Source organism: Poeciliopsis prolifica, unplaced genomic scaffold, assembly GCF_027474105.1.
Source record: "Poeciliopsis prolifica strain line A6 unplaced genomic scaffold, Auburn_PproV2 SCAFFOLD035, whole genome shotgun sequence".
Classification (NCBI taxonomy): domain Eukaryota; kingdom Metazoa; phylum Chordata; class Actinopteri; order Cyprinodontiformes; family Poeciliidae; genus Poeciliopsis; species Poeciliopsis prolifica.
Genome location: NW_026562410.1, coordinates 5,038,379 through 5,063,378, shown reverse-complemented (window position 1 = coordinate 5,063,378; position 25,000 = coordinate 5,038,379). Strand labels below are relative to the sequence as shown.

At 43.4% G+C, this 25,000-nt stretch overlaps 1 protein-coding gene across 2 annotated transcripts in view; it reads right to left on the bottom strand.

Moving 5' to 3' along the window:
* The window catches only part of tbca (tubulin cofactor a), an 11,290-nt gene extending 314 nt beyond the window's left edge, over positions 1-10,976 (bottom strand). Inside the window, exons 1-4 of one of the 2 annotated variants that reach the window (XM_055052483.1) lie at positions 10,796-10,976; positions 3,611-3,716; positions 1,571-1,657; positions 1-406 (exon numbers count right to left, since the gene is read on the bottom strand). The exon at positions 1-406 is cut by the window's left edge and continues 314 nt beyond it. In XM_055052483.1, the coding sequence (XP_054908458.1) occupies positions 326-406; positions 1,571-1,657; positions 3,611-3,716; positions 10,796-10,848 (327 nt within the window). In that variant the 5' untranslated portion in view covers positions 10,849-10,976 and the 3' untranslated portion in view covers positions 1-325. Of the gene's footprint in view, positions 407-1,570; positions 1,658-3,610; positions 3,717-10,462; positions 10,640-10,795 lie in introns of those variants that run through there. The other variant, XM_055052484.1, reaches the window with a different exon arrangement.
* Between the last annotated feature and the right edge of the window lie 14,024 nt (positions 10,977-25,000).

The window sequence follows — 25,000 nt, the reverse complement described above, 5'->3', positions numbered from 1 at the left end:
GTCTCAAGAAAATGCAAGAAGCCTTTCGAAACGTAATGGACCGAAAGTGAGCATTTAATAATCAGAAACGCTGAGGAGCCCCCTTCACTCCGTGGTGTTCATAAACAATATCTCACTGTGGCCTTGTGGGATTCACACACAGGAGGAGTTGAACAAATGGAGGCGGGGAGGCATTAGGAGTAAACAGCAGAAACAATTACATCAAGAGCAAGAAACTTTGAGCGGATTCTGTTGGTCTCTGTGGTTCTGAACAAGGCCTGGAGAAAAGGGAATGGACATTTAAGCCGGCGAGAATCCAGCGGCGAGAACAGAAAGCCGGCAGAAATTATCCTTCAAGCTTCACTGAGTCCAATACTTTCCTAGCTTCTTTGTACTCCTCTGATTCGGCCAGATCCGCTTCTGTTTCCTGCGCACACACACACACAGGGTTATTGCAACCACTGCATTATTTCTGAGCTCTATTAAAAACAGAACTACATGTTTGTCACCATCAAATTTTTAAACTTGCTACTGGGAGCTAAAATTAGCAGAGCAGAAGTCGCAGGGACGTACGTCGCGACCGCAAAGCCGTCGTTGAGTTCCTGCGGTGGTCGCCGCCTTGACAGCGCCGCTAATGAGCTGTGCACGTCTGCCTCGGGGAGGACGGGTGGCAGGAGAGGGGAGGTCGGTGACTCACACCTGGAGCCGCCCGGCTGCTGCGCCGCGCTAATTGGGCTGACCCTGAGCTGCGCATGCTTATGTTTGCTTCTCGTCATATCAACTTAAATCCCGGGGGGTTTGGCCGCGCTCTCCGCTTCCACTGTCACACCCGTGCAAGAGTTCATTAATGCAGCGTGTGCTTTCTATTCATATCCAAAAGTTCACTTTGTTTAAAGCAGCGAAACGGCCGCTGAAGTTCACTTTCCAGGCGGTTTGTTGTATTCGAGAAGAATTTTTCATCTCGGGGTGCACCGATTGGACGTTTTCTGGCCGATCGCAGATTTTCAAAAAGCCTGACCTGATTTTGTCCGATTTTTAGGGTCTAAAATGTCTCCAACTATAGCAAGGAAGTTGCAGAGTTGGCAACAGTAGGACGTCTATTGTTAAATACAAACTTGCAGACGTGGCCTGGTGTGCGGAGCGAACAGACAAAACTTTCGAAGAGGAGCAGAAGAGGGCGGGCCTCATTTTTATACGCTCGCAGAGAAGATCGGTGGATAAGATTGGCCTCACGTGTAAGCCCATCAAAATTAAGAAAATTAAGGCCAACCCATCAGCTGTCTGCTCTATCGGTGCACCCTGACTGTAATCAACATGAAAATGACTGACTTTGGCAGTATTAAATCACTGCTCTTTCATTGGTTTACGGAGCTGAAGCTAGTTGGATTATATGAGCTGTGACAACATTTGATTTTCATTTTGGGATAAATAACGTATTTCTCACTTGAATTCTATTCTACTCTATTCCACTGTTTCAAAGTTGGACAATGTTTCATTTGTCCTGGTTTAAAGGATCTCTGTTCCGACTGTTTTGCAGTTTTCTGGCAGTTTGTTCCGGATTTGTGGCACGTAGAAGTGGAATGCTACTTACTAGTAACTGAAGCAGGTCTGCGTGGGCTACAGTGAGGCGGCGGCGGCAGTCTGGCACCATCATCCTGGACTCCTGCAGCACCTCCATCTACGCTCACACACACACACGCACGCACGCACACACACACACACACACAACACCCACACACACACACACACACACACACCCACACACACACACACACACACACACACACACACACGGATCACATCAGTCACTTCCATCTCTGGTTATTAGACCGTTAGATCTGCTCAAACTGTCAATTTAATAAAATAATTTCCCTCTGATGTCTCGGTCATTGATCTGAACAGCTAGGTACAGGCAGACTGATTGGCCGGGCTTTTGGAACATGGAGGGGAATCTGTCCACTGATCAGCGGAACTGCAAGTCAGTGGAGTGCTAACGTGGAGCCCCGTCCTACAAACAGTAGAAAAGGCCGCTGCGGCGGCGGAAAGTCAAAAAGAAAAAATGGACGAGTCATCTAAGTGCGACAGGGCGAGGCAGGCGAGTGGAGCGACGTCGGAACGAGAGGAAAGTCACGGTGCCCTCCCCGGTGCGGTGGAATGATCCCATCAGGACGGGATGAAGACGACACTTAAAGCGTATTGATTCCATTAAAAACATAAACCTCTAAGCCATCCCGCCTCACAAACCCCTCATCTTCAATAATCCGTCTGGCCTCCCAATCCACCCGTTTAACACAGGCTAAGCCCGTCGCTCAAAACTGCCACCGAGTCAACAAACCCAATACAAACAGAATCTTTGATATGAGCTCAGCTTTCGTTCCTGAACCGCTGTGGGTCCCACGTTGAACAGATGACTTCTTCACATCGTTTCAAGACAATTAAATCATGAAAACGGGTAAATCACACATAAAATCTTACTCTTCTTACGAGTAAGATTTTATAATGACTGAATTGAACATTGGAATGACAATATAAATTGCTATTAAATCAGAGTGGTGTGATCACAGTTTTCACTGATATTTAAAAAGCCTGATCTGCTGATCAGAGCGAGTTTTTTGCCTGGAAAAATTAAATAAAATTGCTGAATGTGGCAACAAAGGAAATAAATCAACAGCAATACATAATAGCTGTAAAGCACATCATCAATATTGGTAATAAATCTGATAGAATATTCTAGAATTTCACTGAACTCCGATCCAGAACCGCACGGCATTGTTGGGGATGTCGGCGGAGGAAAGGCTTTCGCCACTCACCTTCTCACAGTGAGCAAAGCCAGGCTGCTAGCATCAGCGAGCTAACTCATTCAGTCTTTGGTTACCTAGCAACAACCTGTTGAGTAACATGCAGCAACAGTTTCAGGTTCGCCGCCGTGCCTCAATGTCTAAAACTAAAAAAACAAAAGAACTAAGTTGTGGAGTGAAAACTGGAAAAAACAGGAAAGGTCGCACCACCAGTTAGGCAGTTTCAGATATTTAAGACAAAAAAAAATAAACCCTAATCAATAACTATTAATGTCAGAACTTTAGCAAATTAATTTCAGTTCATTACATACACTTTAATGTGTTAAACATTTCAACACAGTCACATCTTTTACATGTAAAAAGTCCAGACCAAAATCCTTTGTGTTGCGTTTCTGGTACGCTCGTAAGTATGACGCACAAGTTTCATCTGCAAACAACAACAGACGTCGGAGCCGCTTCTCTTTGCCCAGCGGTGGGTTTATTTTTTTCTTCAAAAAACAATCAGATTGGACACCGGAAAAGACTATTGTGTGCAATTAACGATTAAAATTTTTAATCTTGTCCTGCCTGTAAAAATCACTGTTACCAACTAATATGAAACCCTTATGTCGTGTTATGTTGAGAACACGGCATGAGATTATACGGGCCTGTGAAGCGCTCAGTTACAAACACTAGTCAGCAATCATCACCCTGGGATAACCCAACATGATATAATCATGTCTGGATCAGTTTGGAAAAACTCTAATGACCCAACTTGTGGACTGACCTCATTACATACGCAAAACAATCAACCAAAAGATGTGAAGCGTTAAAAACCAGTAAAAGTTGAACACCTGCTTCTTGATGAGGAACTCATCCCCTCCCTCTGCTTTCAGGCGTTCCACTTTCTCTTCTTGCTCCTTTGCTTCGTTTATGTATGAAAGCTCCTCTTTGGCCAACCTGGAGACAGACAAGAGCAGAGGAAAAGAGAAGAAAAAGAAAAGGAGACGTGGTTTAAGGCAAAGACACTGTGTTGTTCCCGCAAACATCAAACACTCGAGACACCGGATAGACTGGACCATGAAAGGCAGGCGCCGATGGTCACTTTTTACAGAGGGGGCCATTAATCTTCATGCACCTCCACTGACTGAGGGGACACAGTAGGATCATCTCCCTCAGGATGCCAAGGTACACACCACAGTAACAAACTCCTCTCTGCAGCCGAAAGACCTGCTAACTTTACCCTTTGACTTAATAATAAATATTTGAGTTTGGACAAGGGGTGGGCTTTTATCGTATTGTTCACTGGTGGCATCCAAAGTGCAATTATTTCTAATAAATTTAAAGTTCAACAAAACAACTCACTTTCACGATCTGGTTCACCTGTTTCAGACGACCAAGTCTAAAATGGCCTGCAAGTGACTCAATTCTTGCACTGTTTCTACTTTTGATCGACCAAATTCTGGTAAGTCATCAATGAATAAGATAAAAAGCAGTGGTCCCAACAACGACCCCTGTGGTTCCCCATAATTGAGGAAAAACTCGACTTAGTTAGCGTCTGATAGTTTAATGTTGAAAGCTTTCAGAAAATCAATCAAGACAGCATCGGCAACACCACCTGTACTAATCTCTCCGTTTATTTAAATCAAATTCCAATTTTAGAGGAAAACATCCCTTTTCAGTTTTTTTTCCTGCATCAATCATAGTAAGTTACTAGTTGGCCCTTTTAATTCACCTTTACCATCTCTCACACACTCACTCCCACACTCTACGACTCCTTTTTAGTGATTAATTGATCATCAATTCAATCCCTAATTTGGACCAAGTCAGCTGGTAAATGGGCCTCCTCTCATTGATTGGTAGTGAAAACGGGCTTGAGTACATTGATAAATTTTGATTATTTATCAATTACGGGCCAAATGGAACTAAATCTATTAAACAGATTCAGAGCCTGATTGGCATAATAGAGTTTGAAAATACCGCTATTGGTAATGATTTCCATCTAATTGTCTTTTTCCGGCTGCGGCCGCTCGTCGGAGTGACAACACAAATTTCATTTTTCATAGCATCAGCTGAATGTAAGTGAGTAATCCTTCATTAGTCAGTCACATTACTGGGGAGCCTCGCCTCCGTGTTGCACCGCTCCTCGCCTAACCAAGGAAGCCAACAGCACTCTGTCATATTTTACATCAATTACCCCTTATCGTAATGCGCTTCCATCAAGAAGCTTTTAAACAGGCACCATATGTAACGCCGCCTCCCGTCTTCCGCCCTCGCCGGCCTGACGCGCGGTGAGTGATGTCGTCTGCTCGGAGAGGAGAAGGTGGCACGCGGACGAGGAAAAGACGGAGGACGGGAGGCTGGGGATAATTTAAATAAAACTGAAGGACAGTCTAATAACAAAACGTCCATTCCTCCTCCACCTTCCAGACCGGATGTTAATTTCTTATTTCTCACAGACTTGGGAGCGCAGTGTGAATGAGGGGTGGGGTCGTGGCTGGTTTTAAATAGACCTGCCACCACAGGCTTAATGGAAAAGGCAGCTCTCTGGAAAATAGGGAAAAAAAAGAAAGAAAAGGGAATTAAAGCCAACCGACACACACATTCGGCCGCCTTCTCTGGCACTGTATTTTTGAGCCGTGGTGTAGTCTCTGCTGCGACCGGAATGACAAAGGCAAATTACTGTTGTCATTTTATTAAGGGCATCCGCCTCGCCAGGGCCAGGGAGACGCTGACTGGAATGTGAGGGGGGGTGCAGGAGCGGAGCTGGCGGCACAGGATGTGGGACCCGGCTAAAAGAGCAAGGCAGGCTTCACCAGGAGCCCGAACGAACAAACGAAGAGGGCGGAGGGAGAAAGAGAGCAGAGACAAATAACTGTGTGTGCTTAAACCCATGGTCTGATTAAAGGGTCGTGTCTCAGAGATGCTTTTGGTCCAGAGCGATTTGAGATTTAATATCTTCTGTCTGGTGCTGAGAGAACGTCAAAGCTTCATACAGTAGGAAGGGACAGAGACTGCTCAGTGAGACTGCACTGCTGCCTCTCCTGCAATGGCTGCTGCTGGACAGCGTGTGGCATTTCTGCACCCTCCCACCCCCTGCACGCACGCACACACACACAAAACATCCTCCGAGGAAAATCATTATTACGCAAGTCTGCAGGACCCTGCTGGTAATCTAATCCGCGTCAGAAACAATCAGTAGCATGCTGCACAAATCCAATCAACAGTGAGGAATTAGAGGTCTGCCTATCAAAAGAAACACACTTAGCTCATCAAAAATATCAATACACTGATATTTACACTAAGCATGTCCAATTTTACTTATTTTATTCCAAAATGCATTAAGAGATAACAAGAACAAATTCTACTGGACCATTAATTACCCGGAAAGTATTGCGACGGACGATAACATTGTTTTGAGACCATTTTTGAGCAGCGCATTGATAATGGCATGATAATGACAGTTGGTCCTTCTCAAAGGTTGATGAACTTTCATTTTATGAAGAACACTTTACATTGGAATTGGAAGGTATTGTACATATTCAAAAACAAAACAAAAAACAACACATGAACAAAACGACCAAAAACAACAGATAAAACCCCACACAACCGGAACCATACACCAACTACAAAAATGTGCAAGAAATTTGCCTTTATGTGAATTCAGAGAATGTGTGGCACCATTTGCAGCCACATTGAATATGCATGTTGTTAAATGATTTCTCTGCAATAAGAAAACCATTAAAAACATTTAGACCCATAAACATTGGTGAGACTGGAGATAAATGCATCCCAAAGCGGTTAAGTATCCACTCTACACAAACGAAATTCTAATTTTGGGTGATATTTGATCAGTCATGAGTACGTTGCAATTACAACAAGAAATTAAAGCTGCAAGCAGCCTCGAACGGCCCTCGCAGCCAAGCGCCGCTCCGGCCTATTTTCCACCGCGGGGTACTAGCAGCCGTCGCCTCACGCCAGCCACCACAGAAGCTCTCACACAGTTTTCAGCGCCTCCGCCCGCACCGCGGAAGCTGTTGCTCAGTTTCCATCAATGCTGCCCACGTGCTAACACAGAAGTTGTTGCGCAGTTTCCGCGCCCGTCCACCAGGCGGTACGCATCGATGCGTTCGGCGGCGCTCCTTGACGATGCAAAAAAATGTGGTGCAGATTCATTGGTTTAGCGAGGAAATATAGCTGGCGCATTAATGTAGGGGCGCAGTGGAGTCAAAATACATTTCAATGCTGTTTTGCTCTTTAGAGGTCAACAAAGGTCATACGTATCCAATTTGGCGCCTGTCGGATGATCCACGTGTCATTTAGAGCCGATCGTATGCACGTGGCGAAGAACTGCAGTTCGTCATTTCTACACCCCAATGCGGTTCGGTCAGCAGCCAGCATTCATAGAGTTCATCATGTTATCGTTTTTAGTCAGTATTCACATGATGAAACCCATATAAATTATAGAATAACAGTAAAACATACAGCAGAGAAAACATGTGACTGACTGCCTCTTAAAAGTGGGCGGGGCTACAGTGAGGTCATCAAGTGACCATGGAAATGTGTTCAGGGCTGTTCTCTAGAAAGACAGAGGAAGTGTGATGATGCAGCTGTGATCTTGCATTTGGAAGTCATTTAATGTTGATGTTTCATGGCAAATAGTGAAAGTTTCACACTAAGCCACACCCACATGCTTGATGTTAACTACAACTGAGATCTAAATGCAGTGCAACTTTGACGTTATCGTGAAATGAGTCAGGAAAATGGTGAAGGTTAAGATGTATCAGTTTAATAAACCGTACTGTTCAGTAATAAACCACGGGCAATGCACATTAACAGAGCACAGGTAACTTTCAGCACATTAGAACAATAGCACAGACTGAATCCCATCCATTAATTAGGTATTAATCACAGGAAGTGTTGCAACTAAATATTACAACCCCAATGGATCGGTAAAAAGATACTTAGCATTTTCTCAGAGCTCTTTCAAACGACATTTTAAACATCTTCTATACATAATAACAAACAACTCTGAATGTATGAAACTGGATGTATCAAACACACTATTCAGTTTATTGAATTAGTTTAGTTTAGCTTCGTTAGCATTAAAAACGTTGCAGGCCTCAGGCATTGGGTTAGCATCCTCCTCAGAATAACTGTTCCAAACATGACGGCTTCCAGAACCAGCAGGAAGGAATAAATTACCACCGCACCGCGAGTTACGACTGTTTAAACGAACAGCAATGGGCTCTTTGCACCTGCCGCGCTGACGTCACAACTGTATACCCGAATGCGGCTCTTTTTTCCACTTTCAGAAACTATGACTGCTATAAAAGACAAAGTCGTACTTAAGACACAAATAAAACAATACTATGTACTTTGTTTAAGTTTTTATGGATTTCCAAGCGATCCTCAATTAAGACAGCTTGTAAATATTCGTTGCTACAAGTTAAAGCTACCACTTGAAGCTAACGCCGTACACACCGCTCTAAACACCGTCTTAATGAGCCCTTCACAACAAGCATGCAAAAGTAATAAACGAAATAACACAGAAATCTTAGGCAACACGGCCATATTTTTCTAAAAGTAATAACTCTGAACCTTAACAGTCAGCTGAACTAGAACTCCGATACCAGAGTAAACTCTGTGCTCGTTTTTCTTCGTCATAATTCAAGCAAAAACTCTGAACTGTAATCTGCCCCGCTGCGTTTATTGTAGTTAACAATAAACACACGTAATATGCTTGAAAATAAGGCACACACAGTTTCCGTTAAAATGGCTGAGAAATCTTTAGATAATTAAATAGCAGATTTTTACTAGAAAAATGTCCGAGAATAATGTACATTATTAATTGTTACCTTGGAAAAACATTTCAGCCGTTTTTCCCGAGCGGAAGCTGAGGTGCAAAGAGCCCATTAAACTTCTCCATCTCCGGTCCAACAGAGCCTTCTTGCTCAAAAGCGTGGTTCGGATTTGCAACTCCAAAATCCAAGCAAAATGTTGAGCGTAGTCCAGTTCTGTGGCTCCTAAAAGCAGGCAAAATGTTCAGGAAAACTTCGCAGCTCCAGCTGTCGCCGGCTGACTGTTATTACGTAGCGTCGATCTGTTTTCTCATTGATGGAGTACCACTGCCTCCTGCTGGCGCAATACTGGTATTGCACCAGCAGTACCAGTACTTCGCCACAAGGGGCCAGTGGTACTCCATCAACACTGACCCCAGTGTGTTCTTACTTCGCTGTGTCATAAGTTTTGCTGAATGACTTTGTTTGTATTATTCTAGCAAAAATGAATGAATGTTTGTACTTTAACCCACAAAATAAACTTATATATATATAATAAAGTTATAATAATGTATATTTAAATAATTAATAACAACATAACCTATGGGCTGCTGTTTTCTAGGGGGCGCTATAGAGAAATTAGGCCACGCCCACCAAATATTGTGATGGATTCCTGTCGGGGAGTGGATGAGGATCCATCCTTGTGAATTTGGAGCAGCTGGGCCCAAAAATGTGGAATTGAGAGCCAAACGTATGGCGATGGCGGTATAAGTCACTTCGCCACGCCGCCACGCCCACCTGCTGCATTTAAGCTGGTCAGGGTTGGAATCCTCAATACACCAACATGTTTTCTGTGTCTGGGCACAGTTTCATGTTGATGAGGTCAAAGGGGTCAGATAGCAGTAAAACAGTAAAACATTACACTTCCTGTTCTCAGTGGGCGTGGCCTAAGTGATCATCTTTCGACCATAGGGTATTGTAGAAGACCCGATAATGATCAATCACAGTAACTTTGGTGCCTCTGTGAGTTTCTGTGTAGGAGATATAGCAGTTTATTTTTTTATGGCGTGTAGGTGAACTTTGACCCCTGCTAACCCCACTTCAACATACTCAAAAACTCACCGTTTTGATAACTTTAGATGGGACATGCCTTATGAACAGACTGACCGAGTTTGAAGCCGATCAATCAAAATCCCTAGGAGTTCGATCAAATACGAAGGCTGTAAACGGCAAAAATGGCCTCAAAATTGGACCTTCAATCCAAAATGGCTGACTTCCTGTGATACTTGCACCATGACATTAATAGTAAATTTCAAGGATCTTGGGGAGCTCTACAAGTGTACCAAATTTTATGTCTCTATGATGAATAAGTGAATAGCAAAGGGTCCTTCGAAAATTTCTAGGTGGCGCTATTGAGCCATTTCTTTTGTAATTTTTGCGACGACTTTAAAATACGTAAATTTGAAACAGGCTTAAGGCCTCCGCCAAGTTTGGTGAGTTTTTGAATATGATAAAGCCCCCAAAAAGCCAATTCATTTGGAGGGAGAATCGTAATAATAATAAGAAGAAACAGTACAGAAACAATAGGCCTTCGCAGCGCTTAGCTGCTCGGGCCTAATAATAATAAGAATAATAATAATAATAAGAAGAAACAGTACAGAAACAATAGGCCTTCGCAGCGCTTAGCTGCTCGGGCCTAATAAAGACAGAATTCGGTCATACAATTTGTAGATTTCATTATTATTATTATTATCATTGCTTAAAAATACATTATCAAAACAACTGAGTGCAACTTTTGCTTCATTAGCGCAGCCAAATTTAAAATAAATAGCGGCTAAAGCAGTGCATCACAGTGACAACCCTGTAATAGCCATATGCTAGCAGGCTAGCTTACGTCTAGCTTTGGCGCCTCGAGATTCTACATACATTTTACTGGTTCAATGTTTACAGTCGACGTCTGGCCTTCGTTGTCACTCTTTACGGCTAGAGAGAGTTGATAAGATACTCCCCGGTGCCACAAATTAAACTCCAGCAGACGCTAACGAAGGATGCCCCCATGCTAAGCTAGCTGTTGCGCTGCAGCAGCGGTTCGTCATCCGGATACAGGAGGAGCGCACGCGGCGAATACTGCACCGCCGTACAGCGAGAAGTTCCCGTGCGACTTAGCCGGTTAGCTAACTAGCATTAGCCTCGCGGTTGCTTTTATGAAACCTCCGCCCTCGCTCACTAAGCCCCATTTAAATATAGCGAACAAAATACCTCTTCACGATGCCCGTCTTAATTTTGATCTGCCGTATTCTTGGCTCCGCCATGATCGTAGAAGATGAATGGAATCTGTTGCTGTGTGATCCCTCGAGCTAACTGCAGGAGGAGCGCAGATGGACTTCAGGGATGACAAGCTGCTCACAGAGAAGTCGATCGGCGGAGTAGATTGTTATTGAATTTTCAGGTCTGAGTGGCAGTCGAGCGAGAGCCCCATCTGACTGAGCTGCTCTGTACCTCACTTGATTTCAAATAGATCTGTCAATGATTTACAATTTATAGAAGCTTTGTAAATTATTTATATTATATTATATTATATTATATTATATTATATTATATTATATTATATTATATTATATTATATTATATTATATTATAATTTTTAAGACTTTACCACTGCAACAGTGCCAGCAAAATAATTTAGGAAAGAGTTTACATTATAGTTAAAGAGTTAAAATATCAGTGGCAAGTGTAAGATTATTTCATGTTCACAGATTCAATCAAACTGAGCTTGATCTGTTTTGCATAAAAACGTTGTTTTTTTTTTTTTGTTTGTTTTTTTTCAAAAATGTCGCCATGGTCGAGGAATTCTAAGGCAAAACAAAACTGGTTCTAAAACGTCTCAAATCCACGCCACACTTTTCAAATTGTTATTTATACAAAAAGTCATCTTCTATTGATTTTACAATGTTGCACTCCTGCATTCTGGTTGATTGCATTCAAAGTTTCAGGGAATATGTGAATGTAATTTCTGGGGAAGCGTACTCACCCCGACATACATCTGTGAGATTTGAGTGACCACTTTCGTACAATCCATACAATAAGTATTTAAGTTAGTTGAAAAAAAAAAGTTTAATATATCAGATCTAAAGCACTGGGAACCCAAACAGAAATTGCCTTTCACCCGACTCGATTTTCAGAGTAAAATCTTTAAATGTCCCGTTCACTTACAGTGCACCGCTCTCATATGTGCCTTTAAGTTTACTTTGAACAAGAATTAAACACTCCACACTGAAATGTGTCAAATCAAAGGTTATGGACCAAATAAAGAAAGATATTTATTTACACAGTGTGCCACCTAAGCTAAACAATTGACATGCCTTTACAAAGCTGTTTTACAGCGACAGCACATTCAATATCATTTGAATTTGTCTGCGTCTCGTATTGATTTGTGTGATCACAGAGAAAAGAATCAATTTCATAGCATAATCCAAGGCAGCTTATGTCAAAAATATATGATGCATTCTATGCAGTTTTGCTTTTTGCCCTGTGCTGATAACAAGAAAGGTTTATTTACTTAAACAACTCTTTTTTTAAAATAATCTTACTACTGAGAAGGCGGCTAAAACCACATGCTGATATCAAAAGCAGTTAACTGAATCTGAAAGTGATGAATTCTGCACAAGCAGAAACGTCTTCTATAAGAATTAATACACATTAAAAAGCTCTTAATAGAGTATGTCTTTATTCGTTCCACAAAATACACATAGGCTTTCAACAATGTTCTGATCTGTGTTGTGTCTGATGATGAAAAGCAAACATGGGCAAAGGAGTCCATTGTGAAGGAGGAAATGCAGTGAATGTCAAGGCATTTAATTGCTATCAAGTTTCTTGGATAAAAGCAGAGGAACTGTTTTAGAATATTAATAGATCAGAAGGAGTGGGAAGAAAATCCTCACTCAGCATTTTAAAGGGCAGTATTGCATAAAATAAACTTTGTTGAGCTTCACATCATGTCAGCACGTCATTTCCTCATCACTGACACATCATGCATAAATCCTTTGATCTCCAGTGGCAACCATTCAAGTTGTGCAAAATGTCTGGGTGGACCGAGCCCCGACGAAGTTCCTCCTCTGACCTGCAGTTTCCCAACTTTTGCCTCACAGAGCAGCCCTCCCTGGCAACGCTACACTTCTGCTCCTTCAGACCAGCCAGCAGCAATTGGCAAACACCTGGTAGAACTGGATCTGCTAAGCTAATTATAGGAGCTACTTCTGGTAAATACTTCTGTGTATTTGAATGACGTACAAATGAGATTAAACAATACATTGTCAACATCTCTTAATAAAAATGAATATCTCATGGGGTATCCTAATTTTTATTTATTTCAAAAAAATTATTACTGTACATAAAGTAATAATTGATCTGCAAATCATAACATATGGACCTTTTAAAAGCTGTTTCTTCCCTGTTCTTTAACACCTGAAGGCAAAAGTAATATATTCTTCCCCTGTAATTGAACGGCTGTCAGTTCGGACTGAACATCGATAATTCAACTCCTTATTCGAAATGTTACGATTAAAAAAAACACCGGAAGCTGATATACACGGGAAATAAACAGCAGCAGGTTTCAGTCCAGGCTCTCTCGTGATTGAATCTGGTGGTGGTGGGTGGGGGGAACGCAGGGCCTCGCTCCCTGCAGCTCCACGGCCGTTGATTATTGGTATTTTCCGAGTTTTCCAAACTAATAAGTGGCACTATCAAGCATTTGGAAGCGCCGGGAGACTGCAGACGGGCTGCTCGGCCTAATTGATATTGAGCACGGCGCCGGTCGGCGCGGACTGGGCCGCTGCTGGGTAATTTGCAGTTTAATCAGCGTTTCGTAATGAGGGGCCCGCTGATTAGCGCGCGCTGGAAATAAAAAAAAAGAGAGAAAGAGAAAGAGAGAGAAAGAGAAAGAGAGAGAGTTACAAGGAACGTCTGTCAGAGTCCGGCGATAATTTCCCGCTAATTGTAATGATTAGGGAGGAAACGGGACGACTTTGGAGATCTCCGTCGCGGCTTCACGCGCTGGAGCTGCGCGCTGCGTGGGCCCCGCGCCTTGTCCTATGCGTGTCAATTTATCCTGGCGTTAGAAATGACTTCTCTCTTTTGTTATTTATTTATTTTTTATTTTTTTGCACGCACAGCGGAGAACAAGCCGGAATAGAAGAGATTTGATTATCAAACGAAAACAGCTCATTTCTGACAGGAGGCCTTTCAGGTGGGTTTGAATGAGTGGGTGTGTGTGTGTGTGTGTGTGTGTGTGTGTGTGTGTGTGTGTGTGTGTGTGTGTGTGTGTGTGTGTGTGTGTGTGTGTGTGTGTGTGTGTGTGTGTGTGTGTGCGTGTTGGATGGACTCTGCAGGCAGAGGGGGGGGGAGAGATGTATTCCTCGAGACGTGCCTCGACCACTGCTGGAATAGCAAATGTGAAATTAGTGAGAAATGTGTGCATGAACGCCTCTGGTCAATTAGCGGGGAGAGGAAGAGGAGGCAGGAGGCGAGAGAAGTCAGCTGGTGCTCTCACAGTGCAGGCCTGACTGTTTGGTAGAGAGGGAGGAGAAGAAGAAGAAAGAGCACACACACACACACACACACACACACACACACACACACACACACACACACACACACACACACAGTAGCTGCAGCAGCCCCTCCACCCAGCCTGCTCTTCCAAGCTTTATGCGATAACCCACTGAATTATAATGGAGTTGGAGGAAATAACTTCTCTGACTGTGATGGTGACGAGAAAGAAAACTCCTGGCTCACATTGCTCCCCTTCAGCGCAACTCAGCTGAACTGTAAATGTGTTTTCCTGCTTTATTAGGTTTCGACTGGCTTTTTTTTTTTAACGTCGACCTTTACGTTCAAAAAAGGGGGACCTTTACCTCCCCCTCCTTTTACTTCCTCCAAGGGCAACCAATGACACAATCGGTTAAAAGAAGCTCAGTAGTTTTCATTTTACTAACTTATCGCTTCTCTTTTCACTCTTTCAATCAAAAACTGGAGGATGAAAGTCATCTTTGGTGCTTTGGTCTCAAGCACCACTTGACAATTTTGCTGACAGAGGCGTCTTCACTCGTTTTATTTGTTCTTTTTGTTTATTTTGAATATTTAAAATGTCTTCCAGAGGATTTGAAGTTTATTGATCTATGAGAATGGGTCTTTGCATTACTTCACCATTACCATTGTGTTACATCACTATGATCTCCAAACAATATTTTCGTTGGTCTTAATAACTTCTGACAATTTACTGTCCAGCAAAATTTGTTATTGTGACAGGCGTACACGTTGCAATGAATCAATAAGTCAATTCATTTTGGAAGTTTATTTTAGGACAAAAATGTTCCTAAGAAGGTTTGAAGAAATGATTGCTATGCACAGCTGTACACCACACTTTTGCTTTACAAATGCTGATTTTGTTCTGTTGGCATAAGATGAGAAAATGTTAAAAAGTTTGTAAAAGTCAAAAATTGTCGACTTTTGAAACATTTTTTAAATTTCGTTGTTCTTTCTAGAAATATTCTAAGATTAACCTCCAACTATCCGAGGATTTTCAAGCAATTTTGTGATTTTTCACACTCAGAAAATGCCCTTGTTTTTCTTCCAGAACATCTCTGGGATCAGTCTAAAACATTCCGAGTCGTTTCAAGCGAATCTGCAACTTTTTCAAAGTCATATTTGTTCTGGAAAATCTCAGATGCGTATACTTTTGCAGTGTGTCATAAATAAAGTACCTGAGATTGAGTTTCTCTCTCGGTTGGGAAGAAGCGTCTTTGCCCACTGTTTCAGGCACCCCAGCGGTTCTCTTTGGAATTCTGTCTGGTAAAAAAAAAAAAAAAAAAAAAAAACCTATTAAAATGCAAAAAAGCCTCCCTGGGCACTGCAGCTGCACAGATGACCTGCTCGGTACCAGGTGTGATGTGCCACTACGCTGACCTTCTCAATCTGATCCTCTGGTGGGGCGGCGCGGCGCGACAGGGACCGGACGAGCCGGCGGGGGCCAGCAAGAGTCGCCGATCGATTCTCCAGCAAGAGGTTATCTATATGTGGTATTTTAATGTCACGGAGTCAGGCCAAATTGATAGTGATAAATATTTGCCGGAAGATTAGGTGAGGAGGAGTGTGTGGGCTTGTGTGTGTGTGTGTGTGTGTGTGTGCGTGCGTGCGTGTGTGTGTGTGTGTGTGTGTGTGGGGCGCTCCATCTCAGACCTGTAACCCCAGCAGAGCTGTTCCTCTCTGTGTCGGATTAGCCCCATCCATCCAGTGTCAATGGCTGTCTTGTTGAGAAAATCAGTGGGTAAACACGGCTGACAGGGAGAGACAGAGCAGTGTCTGTGTGTGTGTGTGTGTGTGTGTGTGTGTGTGTGTGTGTGTGTGTGTGTGTTTGTGTGTGTGTGTGTGTGTGTGTGAGTGTGTCGGGGGTGAATATATGTGTGTGTTAGGTGGTGGATTGCCGGCTGATTACTCATACAAATAGACTCCAAACTCTCCCTGGTCTCTTTGGAAATCTGTTTTCTCTCTGTTCACCTTATCTCCTCTCCTTCTTCTGTCCCTCCTATATTTACTCCCCTCCCTGCAGTCTCCGAAGACCCCCCCCACCCCTGCACCCTATACCTCCCCATCCCTCCTCCGGTTCCTCCCGTCCCCGCCACCTGTCCTGCTGTTCCCACTTTGTCCCCATCAATCACTGCGGCATTGTGTCCTGGATGTTATATAGAGTGACTTAATATCCCCCCCTTCATCTCTATTCACTCCTAAAATCATTCTCCCTGCAGGTTCACATATGACCATGAGTGTGCACGCACGTGTGTGTGTGCATGAGTGCGTGTTTGTGTGTTTCTGTCAGGAGAAGATGGAGAGATAGAAAAAATAAATAAATAAAAAAAGCCACAACAATCAGCCACTTGAAACAAGTTCAGAGTATTTTCTGAATCGAGTCTCCCAAAAAAAATGTTGATTCTAATCTGGTTTGCGCGACATCTTGTTACAGAGATCTGCAATTGAACAATGATGCTGATTCGTTAAAAAAAAACCATTCTAATCCAGAGCCTGACTTTTTCCACCTATAAACATTGATTTTTTTTTTTTTAGAGGTCTCCACATTTCCTAAATAACCTCTGTGCCCAAATGTGACAAGCAGCATTGAGTGCCCATTGTGGTGAAGCTGCTAAATAGAGCTGCACAATGCACAAAATCGTAATCGGTGCAACATCACAACCGCAGAGGAATGCTTGTAAGCAGAATTCGGTCAGCTATTACATTACAAATGCTATGAACTCACACCCTGCGTGACGGTAAGACGCTTGGCAAGTTGAATGGATTCCTAGATTCCCTGATGATATAGATAAAAGCAGAAGGAAAGCTCAGAGTAATGCTTGAGTGTAAACAGTAGATATGTTCTAGAAACTAGAGGAAGTTCATTAAACATGCTTTACTCTGTATTCCTTCTGTGGACATATATTCATCCATCCACCGCCTTCTGCTCATCTGGGATCAGGTGGGTCCAACAGCTGAAGGAGGGAACCCCAACTTCCCCCTCTCCAACACCATCCTCGGAGGCATTCACAGGACGCAGCGTCCCTCCAGCGAGTTCTGCTTCATCCCGATCTGATTCTTGAACCACCTCAGCTGATTGCATAGAGAAGCAGCATCTCTGCTACCTCTGAGCTGAAGTGCTGGTCATCCTTCTCATTCCAGCCACTTCACACTCAGCAGAGAATTGCGTGCTGGAGGTCATGGCCTGAAGAAGCCAACAGAACAAGATCAACGTCATGAGATCCAGTCCATGAACACCACAGTGACATAAGGGACCCAGCTATGGTGGAGTCCACTGGGAACTGTTGTAGTCTCAGAGGGTTTTTATGACCTGGAATGGACGGAGGGTTGGATTTGTGGAGGCAAGTGGCTGTGACTTGATGGATGGGCGAATGAATGAGTTCCTCTAATCCCGATGATTTGCTAATGGGATCTGATGGCAGTGACACTGCAGAAGACAATGGTGGATGATGTAGGTTTTGAAGGAGATCCAAAGCGAGGGAAAGTTTGGCATGGAAGCCACAAAGAAATCAACCAGGTGGCACCAAATGGTTGCCTCACAACTTCTTAAAAGTCACACCACATAAAGAAATTGATTACAGCCAGGTGTAAAGGCACCAGCAGGTAGATTATGTCCCCCAGAACAGACACATAAAACCACTAACATGAATCCTAACAGGAACAGACTCGACTTGGAGCTGAGACTGGGAACACGTCTCTTTCTTTGGGCATACAAGGATTGGATAGTCCTTAGACCCATGGTTTCAAACTCCAGTGGTCAAAAGCCAGTGTCCTGTAACTTCCACATGTTTCTTGTCCTGCACACTGGACCTAAATGACTAAACTGAAACAAAGAGACATCTAAACGTTGAAGGAGAAAGGGTCCTAAAGGCTGCAGTTTGAGACCACTAAAGGTACCCAGATATCCCATAGTTCCACAGGAACCCCATCTCAAAATTACACGGACACCAGATCTAACCCGAAAACCTTATATTGATAAAGTAAGCAACATTCTCAATTCAAAAACCCCTTTTGCTGCTAAATGATTGAATAAACAGACATATGAGCTCAATAACAAAGACATAGAATTTTATTCTGTTAGGTTATGCAACTGTCACGTTGGTGCAAAGTGCTATCCTCCCCATTCAGCTTTCAAGTGTTTCAGGAACAATCACTCCTAGAGCTGCTCTTAAAAAATGTAAACTGTGGACGCTGACATTAGAGTCTGCGGCGTCTGTGCTGCTGCAACATGTTTAGCATCGAGATGCTATTTTAGGCTTGAATAGTTTAGCTGACAGGCTAACTTCTTTAGCACAACTTGAACACAAGAATGGTATTTTCCAGAGGCCCATCAGATCGCTCTTTGAAGCAAAAGTTAACTCCCAGTGGGCCAAGAGAAGGGAGCTTTGTCGTCCATCACTGTTGTGCGACAGTTTTCAGGTTGTATCGGAAACACACAAATATAAAGGTTCCTCTCTGAACTTTTTGTATGTAAAAAAAAGGTGAATGTGTTAAAATTCTTAACGCATTAATCGAAATTTCATTAATTAAAACATCAAAATTTATTTCAGAAGGCTTAATTTTTTTGCTCGTCTAACATACTCTTTGGACTGAACACAGGTGTAATAAGTCACAACACATTGTAAAAAAATATCCGATGGATTAGACCTTGAATGCATAAAACAATTCCAGTCCACTCAGTGACTCGGTCCGCTGGAGTTTATTTTCATTGGCATCGGCCCGAAAAGCATTCACGTCTTTTAGTCCTGTATTCAAAATGAAGACATCACGTCTCCACCGTCATCCCCGTGTTTTATGAAGGGTCTCTGACAAATAGGGGCTCCTCGCCACGCTCGGGCGGCCCCCTTCGTGCCTCTCCCGGCTATGTTTACATAGCACCAGGACCATTTCCACGGATTAAACAAATCACCAACCCGAGGGGGACATCCATAATCCGCCAACGGGTCACCGACAAGACAGTCAGAAATGCCTGTGCCTGGCGGTGGGGGGCGGGAGAAATGTCCGTGTCCAAAGATGACCTTCTCTGAATGCAGCACCTGCAGCTGTGAGCGGTTTATTACGCCACAGCAGGAAGAAGAAAAAGAAGCAACAACAAAAGGAAGAAAGAAAGGCATTGTCACAAGATGTTTTATTAGATTGTTATTAAATGGTTCATTGCAATAACGAGACAAAAACAGATATCTCTAAAACCAAACCTCAGTCCACTCTGTTGATGCCAGGCCCGGCGATAAGAACCCCATCACCATTTATCAGCCTTTATTGCCACGTGAAAGACTTTGAGGCGGCCGTAATAATAGCAGGAGACGTTTCTCTGACAAATAGAACGGTCAGTGAAATAGATCAGTAAAACACAGAGTGGATCTTGGACCAATTTAATTCATCATTCCATATTACGGCCTTATGAATTGCTCAAATTTGATAACAAGCTCTCAATTCGCTCTATTATGTAAGCTAAATTAGACTTTGCGTTTTAAAAAAGGAAAAGAATGGGGGGGGGGGTAAAGTTGCGGGGCTAGTCAATGGTTTCTTGAATAAAACGTAATTTGCGAGAGAATTTGTTGTATCTGTCACAAATACTCGCAATTAGCAGCGGTAAATATTTGATAGTTTCTGCAATTACCAGCCTAAACGGTTAAATTCGGAGCTGTGTGGAGGCCTAATTGGCCTAAATGTGATATTTTGCATATTTGCATAATGAGGAAATTGGTAGAAAATTGTGTTCATTCATTTGTGAAAAATCCTATGAATTTTATGAATTCCAAAGGCCTGCGCCTGCAGTCTGTGACTTTGCCGGCTGCTCCCTGAGGAGCCCAAGGGAAAGTGGGGCACAGGCAGGGCGCCAGATGGAGGTGCATTAAAAAGGAGAGAGGAGAAAGTGAAAGGGGCGTTTTACAGAACTTCAAGACTGCAGCCGCAGACTATCGGGTTGTGAAGCTCGTCTGGTTTAGTTATCGTGCTACCGGAACCGACACCGTAAACGGTGAATTCTGGCGGGTTCAGCCATTCGAGTCATCCCGTTCAATGAGTTTAAGTCCAATGTTAAATGTTGGTCAGACATTATTTTGGTAATAACTCCAACCTGAAGCGTTTGACTGGAATATAAGTGGAGATGTTGGGTCACGTGGGCAACATCACAGTGAATGTTGTCTTTCAGAAAAAGCGTCACAAGTTCCAATTAAACAATTGGGTCTTTTTAGATGGATTCACAACCAAAAAAATGATTGTTACATGGAGTGAATACTCTAAATTGATGGAAGTGCTCCCTGTAAGGCGGTGTTGTTTCACCACCTGCCCATTGGTCTCTGGTGACAGGAACCAGCACACCACTGGGTTAAAGACGGTGGATGATTAGATGAATTATGTCATGAATTATCACTTTACTAGATGTGGTGGACTGTCATCAGAGTTGTGGTTGGGAAGAATTGAAATCCCGTACTCAGCTGGCTTAGCAACAATTTAACTAGATTTGTGTTGATTTAAGCTTGAATATCGAACTGTTCTCTTCAGGGACATTAGTGAACGAATAGCATCGTGACAGACAGGTTCTGGAAGAGTTTGAAGCAGGGCTGGGTGAGAAAAATTGGAAAACAGAAATGGGAGGAGTACGGTGCTGAACTGTTTCAGATGCAGCAAATGTCTTCCCACGGCCAGAAATGAAACGAAATGGTTTAAAAAAAACACACCGAATCGGTGGCAAGGCCGGAAAATGGATGCTCACGGATGCCCGCCTTCCAGTCTGACTGAGCTTTTACAGAAAAACAAGAAACGCTTCAGCTGTGAGCCACACAAAGCGAACAGAGACGTCCGAAACACTTCCCACTGCCACTGAGGTGAAAGTTGATTCAGTGAAATGTTGAATCTGGAGGCTGAACACAAACACACACCACGCTGCCGCTTATGTAATATTTAACCCCATGAATCATTTCCTTCCATGAAATGTGCGTTTGGGGGTTGTGACCTGACAAAAACGCGAAAACTTTCATCTTTCAAGTGCTACAAATTAATTCACTTAAGTAAACGCCGAACCACTTTTGACTCTTTACTTGACTGAGATAAAAATCCCTCAACCATCTTAACAGGAATCACGTTTGTTTGCTTTTTGAGCTTCAACAATCGTCAACATTGATTAAAAATCTGACAGTGTCAATAAAAACATGATAGGCCGACGGTACTGTGACGCGGTTCCCGTCGCCTCAAAGCGAACGGCTCAGTGTGAAGGTTGAGCGGCTGGATCACAGGGGCCTGACGGGGAGTTTTCGAGGGCGCACCTCTTTCCCCCTTTATTGTGCTTCCTTGTCATTACCCTGAACCTCATAAAGCTCATAGACAATAATGATTCTGCCATAGACTGTAATGATCCCACCATTTCATGGGGTATTACACTATAATGATGATAGTCCCTCCCTCCCCTACTTATTGCCCCCCACCCTTTAACATTTGCATCCCATTCAGGCTTTAGTTGCCGAGCTGCACCTCCATCTCACCTGGCACGGGTAATTTATAGAGCAGAGGCGTGAATAAGACTGTCTGGAATAACACGATCCACCACAAAGATTTATTGCGAGATTGTAAAGCCCGAGAAGGCAAAAAAAATATATAGTAATAATAATAATCTGCCTGCATGGGAGATTTTTTTTTTTTTTTTTTGTGGTCAGTGTTGAGAAATAGAGACATCCATGAGAACCCACCAATGACAGCAAGATAAAATATGACGGTGAGAGGTTGGAGGGCCGGGGGGGACGGAGGGTCCCCCTCCATCCCCCGTTCCCTCTCAGATGGTTGAGAGGGAACGAGCGGAGACGTGTAAAAAAAAAAAAAAAAAAAAGAAAAAAAAAGAAAGAAAGAAAACAAACCGGAGTGTAGACGTGCTCTTTGGCCCAGAATTTCTTTACTCCACCGTTCTTTGCAAACAGAGAGACAACGCACGGCGCCAAGACGACACACACACACACACACACACACACACACACACACACACACACACACAATCACATAAAGTGAGTGGGGGAGGGGAGGTGGTGAGAAGAAAAAGAAAAAAAAACAACAAGCCTGTGCGTATTTTACTCTGAGAGTTAATGGGAATAAAATACCTTGGTGGATGAGTGCAGATGTGTTTGATACAAATAGTCATTTTCCTATTTGCTGCCTCATTGAGCATGATGAATGATGGGAGTCAGGGAGGCGGCGTGATGAATGGCAGCACCTTGGCTCCATTGCATGCCCTATTGATTCTCCTTCTTTATTACTCCTACAACCCAGCTGGCTGCTCCTGCCCTCCCTATACTCTCTGTTCTCCGTTGACGGGGGAGAAGAGGAGGAATAGGTGTGTTTGTTGGGTGGGTGTTTGGTGGAGAGGTTGGTGGTTCGGGGGAATCTTCTTCCTACAGTAAGACCCCGCCTCTTACAGGAAAAAAAAAGAAAAAAAAAGGAATGAAAACACAGAGCTATATCTGTGTCTGTGTAAACATGCAGGTGAACAAGCACAATCTGTGTGTGTTTGTGTGTTATTTGCGGTCTGCCGGGAATTCACAGATAGGGCGGGGGGAAAAATGAGTTTTCTGATTAGCAGATTAGAGGCCAGCAGTCTCTAATAGGGACTTGGCTGGGAGCTGCTTAGTTAGAGGGAGCACTCAGTTGGGCGGGGGGCAACGAATTAGCAAAAGGCTGGAATTAAAAAGTGAAAGAAAATTTGGTAGTATGGGGAACATGTGGGGTTGCTTAAGAAACTAAAATACATAACAGTTCAACTGACATCCTTATCAGTGCGGCGTGGCCGCATGCGCCGTTGTGTGCAACGTAAGCGTTGTCGTGACATTTGCCGCACTCTGCAATAACGTGGACGTTCTCATCGGATTTCCATTTTTAAGCTCCGAATGGGAGTCTTTTTAAGGAAATCTTAGACAGATTTGATCCTTCCATAAATCAAAATTGAGAATATTTGGTCTGGTCCGACCCGAGCTGAGTTACTCCGGTGGAGGTCAGTGGGGCGCCATTCATGCTAGAACTGCCACCGCTAAAAGAAGCGTGTTCCACAGAACCTTCAAACGAGTTACATACCAACAAAATCTTCATGAGCTCCTGTGGCGACGCAGTTTCCCTCAACACAAGTGCCTTCGTTGGTTCCTGCAGCCAACAGGCTGCCCTCCAGAACTGTTCGTTTTCCTGGCCTTCCTTCTGAAAGCACTTCTGCCCACCCACGCATCGGTCAGTTTTTGTTTGAGGACTAATTTGGGACATACTCTTAACTGGGAGGTTCTGTTGTCATCATCGGGTCGTCAGTCTTTTGTGCCCGGATTTCCTGTTTCTTTGTTAGCTTTTGCTTCGCCGAATTTCTGTGTCCTTCTGAGTCTATATTTCTACTAGTGTGTACTTCTGTTTGTGTCCTTGTTCCCAGATCTGCCCTGTAGGGATGGATCTCACGTCATCTGCTTGTTAAAATCATTCTGGTAATCACACTTCTCAGTTCAAAAACCTCTTGGTTTTGTCACCAGCCTGTTTCCAGGTGTTCCTCTTAGAGTTGACCATTTTGGCCCTCCCACAGCACTTCCCCGACACTCTTTCTTGCTTTTTAAGGAGGACTGTTCCCACTACACTTGTCGGGGTGTTTGTAAGTAAGAGATAAAACAAGTGTCATATAGAAAGCTACGTGAGTGACAACTCTGTGTTTTCTGTAGAGGTGCCTTTAGAAGATCAGTGAACAGAACCCACGCTGTGGGACTTCAACCTCGCTCCCATCGGCTCCGTCAAAACAAAGGCCTGATCATCCATCCGTCCCTTTATACGAGTCCACATCTGAGAGGCTGGAGGGATGCTCGGCCTGGGCCGACAGCTCCCGTGGGGAGGGGGCCGGCGAAGCGAGTGTGTTGTCGTCGGCCTGTCTTGGAGATGAAGGTTTCTCTCTGGTCAGGATGCAGCTCACCGGGACGGGACTGGCTCTCAGGACGCCGCAGGAAGACTAGCCAAGGGTTGCGACAGCAGACACTGGAAAGCTGCAGAAGTGAAGCATGAAGAAGTGATGACAAGTGTACTTATTTTGCTCTGTGTGTCTTGCCAAACTACTAATGGCCCTTGAAGTCTCCCATATTCTTGCGAAGATGCAACCGATATATTTTGTTGGTATTTTAGATGATTATCAACGCAACGTAGCACATAATGGCAATGAAGTAGAAGGGGAAATGTATATGGCTCTTAAAATGAGTGAAGTGTGGCATGCATTTGCTTTTCACCCCCTTTCCGCAAATGCCCCTAAATAAATCCAGTGAAACCAAATGCTAATCCTTCTCAACATCTACTGTTGTTCTGTTGAGGTATTAGAGGTTTTCCATAAAGCAGGAAACCAAAAATGACCTTTGTGACCTGCATGCTAACCTCACTGCAAAAACACAAAGTCTTACAAAGCAAGTTTCTCTAGTTTCTAGTGCAAACACCTTAATGTGTACATTAGAAATAAGACAAAACTAAGTTAAAAGTAACTTTTCAGCAAGAAACCGGGGCTTGTTGTGAGTCAGTAAATATTTAATATTGATGAAAGGGAACCAGGAGATTATTTCACCTGTAACATGGGGAAGTGTTCTTGTTCTCAGTGAAATAACCTGCCAGAAATGACTGAGAAATCATTCACTTTAAACAAGCTCTTGTATTTTTCCAAAAGGTTACTTTTGAATTAGTTCTGCCTTTTATCAAGTGCACCAAAATATCTAGAAAACTTGTTCAATTGCTAGAAAAGACTTGACCCTGGAGTGGAGATCAAAGCAGGACAACATGACGAAGCAAACGACCAGTTTAGATCAAAACCTGTCTTAGTGTCCGGATTGACCTAGTCAAAGTCCAGATCGAATTCCAGTTAAGAATCGGCAGAAAGACAAGAATGTTCATGTGTAC